This window comes from Morus notabilis, unplaced genomic scaffold (assembly GCF_000414095.1).
Source record: "Morus notabilis unplaced genomic scaffold, ASM41409v2 Scaffold1309, whole genome shotgun sequence".
Taxonomy (NCBI): Eukaryota; Viridiplantae; Streptophyta; class Magnoliopsida; order Rosales; family Moraceae; genus Morus; species Morus notabilis.
Genome location: NW_010363772.1, coordinates 198660 through 208242, shown reverse-complemented (window position 1 = coordinate 208242; position 9583 = coordinate 198660). Strand labels below are relative to the sequence as shown.

Here is a 9583-nt window from a genome sequence, read left to right as displayed (position 1 = left end):
GAATTTTAGAATTACGGAATTCTAAAATTAAATACTCGAAAAATAATTAATTGAGAATTAATTATTATTTAAATAATGTGATTATTTAAATTTGAATTTGAATTGTGAACATAATTTAAATTTATCCTTTTGAACTTATTTGATAAGTTGTTCAATTTAGAATTCAAATTAATTTAAGTTTGACTTAAATTCGAATTTGAATTTGAATTAAAATTGGACTACAGGATAAAAGATGTTTTCTCTTCCTTCCCTATCTGCTATTGGCGCCACACATAGGGTAAAACCCTAACAGTGTGGCCGGCCACCTTGGAGATAAGGGGAAGGGATTTTCTGTTCCAAATTTAAAATTGGAGATAGGGAGTTGATTCTGTTTTGAAGTTTGACTTCTACTCTTTAAATATGAGAATGATAGAAAATTGTGGACAATTTTTGAAACACTTTTTTGCCCTAACTTGAGTGTGGCCGAATTTACTCAAAGGAAAAAGAGAAGAAAATTTTTTCTCCCAAAAAATTCCACATCGTGCATGCGTTGGTATTTGTGGAAATTCAAGTGTTTAAGAACCTATTTTGTCTCACGTGTGCCCACACACACGTCTACGTGGAATCAAGAAATTGACGTGGAAGACTTTGGTATTCTAAACACAAACTTGGAGCAAGGACTGTTCGTGGTCAAAGAATTCAAGTTATCATCCGACTCGGCTTCCAGGCATTTTTCCGGATTGTGTTCTTGCTGTAAATTAATGCGATTAATTTATTTGTGCATAAATTAATATAATCTATAGAGTATCTCAAATGTTTTATGAAAATTTTTGTTATACACGATCCGCCTCTCCGCCACGCTTTCGCAGCCGAATTCGATTCAGGAACCAACAGATATTGCACATGTTATTCATGTGTTTATTTAAGTTGTTACTTCACCTACTGTCATTCATTGGGCTGTTGTTATTCTTATTTTGAGATATCTCCTTGGTACTAAGTTTTCAAAGTCTTCTACTTCAAGCTACTTCGTTCTTAGAGTTGCATGCCTCCTCTGATGTTGATTGGGCTATTGACCATACAGATCGTAAGTCCTCCACTACCTTTTGTGTGCTTCTCGGTGATTCTCTCATATATTGGAAGAACAATAAGCAAGATGTCGTTTCTAGATCTTTTACGGATGCATGGTATCGTGTCATGACTTCTACCACTCACCAGATAGCCTAGTTACATTGGTTACTTGCATATATGAGTGTCTTACTTCATTGACCTACTCTATTTTATTGTGACAACAAAAGTGCTATTCAGATTACATGTCATTCAATTTTTCATAAATAAATTAAGCATGTTGAGATTGATTATCATGTTACTCAGCATCATCTTCAAGCTTTGAAGCTGACACCCTCACATTGCCAATTATTCCTTTTGTTTACATAGTCACACTCTAATTTACGTTTTTCGTTTTTGTCTAGTAAATTCTCGATGTTTATTATAGTGGCATCTAGAGTTGGGATGTTAGATAATACATTTATTATTATAATTATCCTTATTTTATTTCATTGTGCAATTTTAATAAGAAATCTTATGGTCCGTTTAGTTCGTTAATTTAAGGCCTCATTCATTTCGCGGATTCGAGTTGAGATGTGACATTTTCTGAGAGCTTTTTACTGTAGCAGAAAAAATTAGATGTGACATTTTTTGAGAGCTTTTCACTGTAGAAACTTAAAACTGAAAACTCGAATCGGTGAAATGAACGAGTCTTTATTTTTAAGTTGAGTTGAGATGTGATTTTATATGAGTTTTTTACTGTAGTAAAAAAATTAGATATGAATATTTCTAATGACTCTTTACTATAATAAAACTCAAATTTTAAACTCAAATTGATAAAATAGACGTGGTCTTAATACACTTTTTAGCACACTTTTGGTTCCTAGATCAGATTTCACACTATTCTATTATCCTATGCGGTTGTGCGCACATTGACTTTTAGGGGACTCGTCAACCTCAGCCGTTGGTCTGAATATGAGTGGCCCGAAGTCTGAACACTACTAGTAGTATCAACGATGCCAGACGTGCGCACTGCCGTAGACGCTCCTTTTTATTAGTGGGCGGAAAAATCAAAGTTTGATACGTTTGACTTTCCCAAAAAATGGCAGATTCGATTCAGATAAATACGCGTCACATTAGTACGCTCTAGAGAGAGAAAGAGATTGAAGAAGCAAAAATGGCGGAATCACAGTCTCATCCGTACGCTCCCGCAGACTTGAAACTCGAAGGATACGTACCAGTCGTCCTTCCCCAATCCACCATCATCGGCATCTACTTCGGCGTCTCCATTTTCGTCGTTTCCCTCATCTGGATCTTCTCCGGTAGCCCCTCATTTCTCTTCTCTTTCTCTCTCTAAGTCACCCCGACTTTCTCTCTCCTCTCCGTTTTTCGCCAATTTCGAACAAACCCACATCTTCAAATCCCAAGTTTTTCACTTTTCTTTTCTGAATTTTTGCTTGTTTGATGTTGTTGTGTGTTTTTTTTAGGGAGATTTCCCAAGATAACTAAAGTGGATAGATTGCTAATGTGCTGGTGGGTTTTCACTGCACTGACCCACTCGATTCTCGAAGGCTATTTCACCTTCTCTCCTGAATTCTACAAGGACAAGACTGCTTTTTACTTGGCTGAAGTTTGTATGTCTTCTTCTTTGATAAAGTTCGGATCTTTAGTGGGTTATGATCACTAATCGTTGAAGGGGTCATGGAGTTTTTTATTTTTTATGTTTTGTGATTATTTATTTATTTATGTCTTTGGCAGGGAAAGAGTACAGCAAAGGGGATTCGAGATATGCTGGTAGGGATGCTGCAATTGTTGCTGTTGAAGGAATAACATCAGTTTTAGAGGGTCCTGCCTCCCTTCTAGCCATGTAAGATCTAGTGGCATAATATTATAAATTGCTAAATGCTAATCCTGTAGAAATGAAATTTGGAAATGGAAAGAGAATGAAATTTGGAAATGAAAATGGGAATTGAGCAGATTTGCTAAATGACGTTTGTTGAATGAAGGAACAGTGATAGAAACCATTCAATTATTTATATATCTTTGTAATTTTTTTTTCTCAAATAAGCAGGGTTGGGTGTTATTGTTGATCTGTTTATTTCAAGTGAAAAGGGGACTTAGGATTGTGACTCATTTTCTTGATCAATCCAATTATATGGTGTGACGACCCTTCTATGAGACCGCCACTGTAGCTTGAACTTTAACCTAGCTGTCTGGCAATTAAGGATTTTCTCTTCTTTTAAAATGTTAGTGCTTTTTTTTTATACGCTGCTAATATCATGCTGTGTTTGGAGATTCTTGAAATTAAGATTCTCAAACTATACTTGTATTGAAAATTATTCTGCCTTAAAGTACGGTGAGAATTTATCGATCGAATTTATTTGATCGAAAACATGATCTTAACATGAAATCTGTTATAGAATTTAGGAATGCAGATATTAATTTCATAAATCCTTCAGTAACATAATATTTTCTAGGAAAATTTTTGGCTTAAATAAATAAATTGTATTATTTAAAGTCTGGAATTTTCTCAGTCATTACAATCTACCTCCCTTAAGAATTTTCGTCCCGAAAATTAGAACTTGGGGTAACTTTTCCTCATTTTTTCTTTGCGTTCTCAAGTAGCTTTCTCAATATTATGATTTCACTACAAGAGTTTAACCAAAGGAATTACTTTATTCCTTAAGGTTTTCTCCTTGTTAGCTAGGATCTGAACTGGTTTCTCCTCGTAAGTGAGGTCTACGTGCACTTTGACAAGTTTCTGGTGCAATACATGCGATGGATCTGTCGCATATTTCTTCAATCTCAACACGTGGAAGACGTTGTGTACCGTAGCCAATTCTAGCGGCAAGCTAGTCTGTACGCGACCTTACAGATCCTCTCTAGGATCTCATTACTCCTTTCATCTGTGCCACCTTCAGGAGAACTAAGTCTCCTTCCTGAAACTCTATAAATCTACGGCGTTTATCTGCATAGCTCATCTGGCGACTATGAGCTGTATCGAACTTCTTTGTGATAAGTCTCACATTCTCTGTGGTTCTCCTGATAAAGTATACTATTTCTAAATGCTTCTCCCCAGGTTCATACTAATGAATTGGGGACCTGCATTTTCTTCTGTATAGAGCTTCGTAAGGTGTCATTCCTATTGACGTGTGATAGTTGTTGTTATAGGAAAACTATATCAAAGGTAACTTCCTATCCCAGTTCCCTTTAAAATGCATGACACATGCTCTCAGCATATCTTCTAGGGTCTGAATGGTCCTCTCAGGTTGGCCATATGTCTGCGGGGGGAAGCTGTACTAAACTTTAACTTGACCCCATTGCGTCATGTACACTCGTGAAATGGCGGTCTCTTAATAGAATAACTGAGTTTGATCAGCAAATATATGCAGATCTTGTCAATCGGTTTCTGATTATCCAAATCGCAACGTTACTATTGGATTTTCTAGGCAACCCTACCACGAAATCCGTCGTGATTGATCTCAGAACTATTTTTAATTTAACATAAACTTAGACTATACATTTCTATCATTGATTCGGCTGAGACTACAGTATCAGATCTATCTGATCTTGGTCCTGGGTTATCGTAATATCCTTTCGATACAACTGTCGTGAAACTCTCTAATTCTGAGTGGCATGTACTACTTTCATATATTTTAGGATTAAAATGTTCATCCTTGTGGTTCTTGGGGCTACTACATAGTACAAACTGTAATACTACATATTAAATTATGAGATTATTCTATAATTCTTTAATTCTACACTCATAATAATGCTTAGACCTTAAAATATTATTGGTTATTACTAATCGAATGCTTACTTATTGGTTCGTCAATTTGTCCGAACTGTTAAGAATGTGGTGACTTATCTGAAGTCATACAGGTTACTTGAAACTTTGCACTCTCATAGTGAATATTCTCAGTCACTATCTGACATGGTGTACCGTTAAGTCATTTCTTTCATGTCTCACGGTACTTTTAAACATACTAAGATATACTTATTATGCTTTTCATAGTCTTGTCATACTGAGACTTTACACGTCATTCTAATATGAGCACGTGTACTTAAAGGTTTTAAACCTATAGAATGCATGGTTTATTTATGGAAAAAGTCATGAATAAGTATACTTATTTATCTACTAATTCCCCCCGACATTACAATTCACTAAACTTATAAAAATTTTATCTTTAAAATTAGAATGAAGTCGAGGTTTGTAATGTTTTTCATTCTTTCCCGAGGATCTTACTGAGATTATTGACCTTACTTTCTATGGGGTCTTTTTCCTACTAATCCATGATCTCAACTTGCTCTCTACTCTTAACTCCTGCATTTCTTTGTCTGGATCGTGATTTGATATGGGGGATGGCTCAAGAATCTGTCATCTTAACATTTTCTTAATGGGTTTCCATTATCCATATCGTTATCATTAGCAATAGTAGTAACTATAGCTTATTTATACATACTTGTTCTAATACTTTGGAGAATCTATCTTTTCTCAAGTTAACTTATTCTATTTTTCTTCTGGGTACTCGGCCCTTCTCTTGGAGTATGAGTGAAGAAGGAGCAATCTTACTGTCAATACTTGTAGAGGCTCTCTACTTTGTTCTAATAGTTTTTCCCATTGGTTATGGACTATCCTCACTTCTATCTTGTTAGCCATAATCACTAAGCAGTTTCTTATCAAAACTGTGGGGCCTCAATTTTAGTTTTTCTCCATATATATATATATATATATATATGATACCAACTGTGACGACCCTTCTATGAGGCCGCCACTGTAGCTTGAACTTTAACCTAGCTGTCTGGCAATTAAGGATTTTCTCTTCTTTTAAAATGTTAGTGCGTTTTTTTATACGCTGCTAACATCATGGTGTGTTTGGAGATTCTTGAAATTAAGATTCTCAAACTATACTTGTATTGAAAATTATTCTGCCTTAAAGTACGGTGAGAATTTATCGATCGAATTTATTTGATCGAAAACATGATCTTAACATGAAATCTGTTATAGAATTTAGGAATGCAGATATTAATTCCATAAATCCTTCAGTCACATAATATTTTTTAGGAAAATTTTTGGCTTAAATAAATAAATTGTATTATTTAAAGTCTGAAATTTTCTCAGTCATTACATATGGGATCCAGGCAAATTGTTTCGTATGCTAATTTTCTTAGCACAGAGCCACAGATCCACTATGAATTGAAATTGGAATAAGAAAGGAGCAAAAATGAGAATGAGTATTTGATTTAGGTGTTTGTTAACTGGTGTTCAAGAGACTGAAGTTATTATATATAATGTACTTTTGCGTAGAAGTCTTATTAGAGTGGGATTTGTGGATTTTGGGAATGGTGATTGAGAGTTTAGGGCCTGAATGTTATTCTTAGTTATTATTATATATGTAATTGCGTTGTTTATTCCGATTGAAAAGGAAACAAGGCAAGGAAACTGTGGACTGTAATTCCTTATCTTGATCACTCAAATCATGCGTGATGTACCAAAATCGAATTATAATTTTGTTGGTTCACACTAACACGGTAATGAGAAGGAAACAAACTCACTAGACATGCCAATTACTTCGTTTTTCACATGTTTGAGTCTAGGATCATTCTTGGAGAATTCTATGGTGGCGTAAAAAACAATACTTGGGAGGACTGACAATTCATATAAAAGATTACACTAGACTAAAAATCTTGTGGATTAATCAGGGCAAAATCTCAGACACCAAAAAAAAAAAGAGAGAAAAAATAGTATGAAAATTTAACGAAACTTGATAAGAATTTTGACTGTCGAGAGTTCATACAATACCATTTCTCAAATGGTTTGATGTGTTGATTCTTTTGTTTTCTCTGACTTTGAAATGTGCTTTGGTTTTGGCAGGTACGCAATAGCTACCCGAAAGTCATATAGTCACATTCTGCAGATTGCCATTTCCTTGGGGCAGCTCTATGGAGCTTTCGTATATTTCATAACAGCTTTCTTGGATGGTGACAAATTCGCCGCGAGTACGTTTTATTACTACTCCTACTTCGTTGGAGCCAATTCCCCCTGGATAGTAATACCGACGTTGATCACGATCCGGTCTTGGAAGAAGATCTGTGCGGCAATGGAGGCCTTCCAGGGCCAGAATAAGACCAAAACTCGCTGAGCTTTGAATTAGGATGGTAGGCAACTTTTTCCAGATTATTTGCAAGTCTTTTTTCTTTATGTCTTGACACAATTAAGTTATTGTCAATTTGAGGGGTTTGTGGGAGATATGATTCAGAGGAACAAGTAAATTTATCCAAATATTGCAATGAAAGATCATTGTTTGTGCTTTAGCAAAAGGATCGAGTTTTCTTGCACTTTTGTCCCATATTTCTGCAAGTTTGTGTGATTCAAGCTTTGGATGTTAGTAATGACCATGTCGTTTATTTAAAAACGACATGTACGACATGTCGTCTCACTTTTGTTACCCAAGGTCTTGCAAGTTTCTCAAGCAAATAGTGCCCCTTCTCAATTACAAATATTAATAACGCCTTTTATCAGAATGTATACCATAATTTCGTCAACAAACAAAGAAAAACCACTAAGATACAACTCGTTGGATTAACCATTGCCTAATAGTTATATCAAAAGTTGTATGTATTTATGCTATTTGTGTGATTGTTATCCGCATCGACACCGTTGACTTGGTCAACGGGCGGATTGTGACGATCAAAAGGAAGCTTGATTTTGCCAAGTGTACCAGCTGGGACAAGCTTGAGATTCTCACAGTTGCAGATCTCGATCATGAGTCCATCCGGGTCGTTGAAGAAGAGCTGGTCTATGGCTGTTCCATTCTCATCGTCTTCCACTGCTCTTTTCATGTACTTTATGTTGAACTCCTTCAGCCTTTCCTCCATTGCCTCCATGTTTTCACACTGCAACACATGCATATAATAATATATATACCATACACATATATCCAGATCACAAGAATAAATACAATATGATACTTGCATAGTATTAAATCTATATATATTGTTACTCTGGCTAAGAATATTGGATAAAATGTATTGAAACCCAAAAAGGGAACAACAGAAATCAACTGGCCGGGTGTCTATTCATATACGGTGATCACGTATGACCCCCATGCACCTTAATGTAACAGAACTCATGTTATAAATACGGTGAAGTGAAAGAAAAGGACTCGTGATCAGTCTCACCATAACATAAACTGTCAAAAAAAGGTTAGCCAGCCTTATATTTTGATAAAACGACAACGAAAGCCAACAAAACGACATGGAAACTAAATGAACTAAAAACGACAATAAGACTCAGAAAACAGCGCCAACATCCTAAATTGCTATTTTTCTTTTCTTTTCTTTTAACAGGTAATTACCGTTCTGCAATCATACTAATATTGTTATATGTTTGTATTATTAATGATGATAAATTCTATTATTCTAGATAGTGGTTGAATTAGTGTTATAATAGCCTATAAGTAATAATATTATTCTAACTAGATAACTAGATTTGATCACAACATGTATAAGGATATACATGTAGAGAGAATATATTTTAATTCATGAAATTTTAATAAGGAATCACCTGAAAAGAAATATGGTTGTCCATGGGGTCCAAGTGATGAGAATCATGAGGCAATCTGTCCTCATCCTTGGACTGCACCAAGTGAATCCCAACTCCAAAGTTGAACAACCACGCCCCATCAAAATCGAAAGCCGGTGGCCGCTCTATCAGAACCATCCCCAACACTTTTGTGTAGAACTCTATCGATTCCTTCAAATCTCTGCACAGCCTTGACACGTGATTCAACGCCATCAATGGAGGCTCCTCTGATTGCTTTTCATCATGATCATGATCATGAAACTACAAGAAAAGGGGTTTTTGCGACGACAAAAAGTCGTCGCAAAAACCCCAGTGTCGTCGCAAATAATAGTTTTTGCGACGACATGTCGTCGCAGATATGTCGTCGCAAAAACTTTTTTTGCGACGACAAGCGTCGCTAATATGCCGTTATGAAATTCTCGTGATATAATATTTTTTGCGACGATAAATTTTAAAATGTCGTCGCAAATAATCTTCTTTTTTTGCGACGACACTAATAAAAAAGTCGTCGCAAAAAACTGAAATAAATTTTTTTTTTCAATTTTTTAAAAAATGGTAATTAATTAATTTTTAATAATTTTAATTAAACGTTATTATGTTACATACTGAATATAATTTATTAAGATACATTAAAAGTGAAATATAAATTAATATTAAAAACAGTAAATCTAAATAAATTTATAAAATATATTATGAATACTACATGAAGTGTATATATAATGTTCAAAAAAATATAAAAGTCTAAATAAAGTGAAAAATAAAATAGATCATATAACGGAACTATTCGTCTAAGTTTGCAGCATCGCCAACAGCTGAATCATCATCAGGACTGTCATCATCTGAAGGAGGCAGAGGAGCGTCTAGGTCAACTGGTTCTGGACGAGCAATCGTAGGTAATTGGATGTTGGGCTGCAATTTGGACACCAACTCTAACATCTTCACCTGATTGTCATAAATCTTCATTTGTTCCCGGTA

At 35.1% G+C, this 9583-nt stretch overlaps 1 protein-coding gene across 1 annotated transcript; it reads left to right on the top strand.

Moving 5' to 3' along the window:
• Positions 1-2088: 2088 nt before the first annotated feature.
• LOC21391344 (probable 3-beta-hydroxysteroid-Delta(8),Delta(7)-isomerase) lies at positions 2089-7321 on the top strand. Its single transcript, XM_010104983.2, has 4 exons — positions 2089-2345; positions 2511-2657; positions 2782-2890; positions 6899-7321. Exons 1-4 carry the CDS (start codon positions 2201-2203, stop codon positions 7164-7166), a joined length of 669 nt encoding a protein of 222 aa, XP_010103285.1. The 5' UTR covers positions 2089-2200; the 3' UTR covers positions 7167-7321.
• Positions 7322-9583: the final 2262 nt, after the last annotated feature.

Excerpts from the sequence above, each read along its gene's own strand:
- LOC21391344 (XM_010104983.2), top strand. The coding sequence starts at position 2,201 with ATGGCGGAATCACAGTCTCATCCGTACGCTCCCGCAGACTTGAAACTC. Across the intron at positions 2,658-2,781 it reads TTTTTACTTGGCTGAAGTTT|GGAAAGAGTACAGCAAAGGG; the intron begins GTATGTCTTCTT and ends TGTCTTTGGCAG. Across the intron at positions 2,891-6,898 it reads CCTGCCTCCCTTCTAGCCAT|GTACGCAATAGCTACCCGAA; the intron begins GTAAGATCTAGT and ends TGGTTTTGGCAG.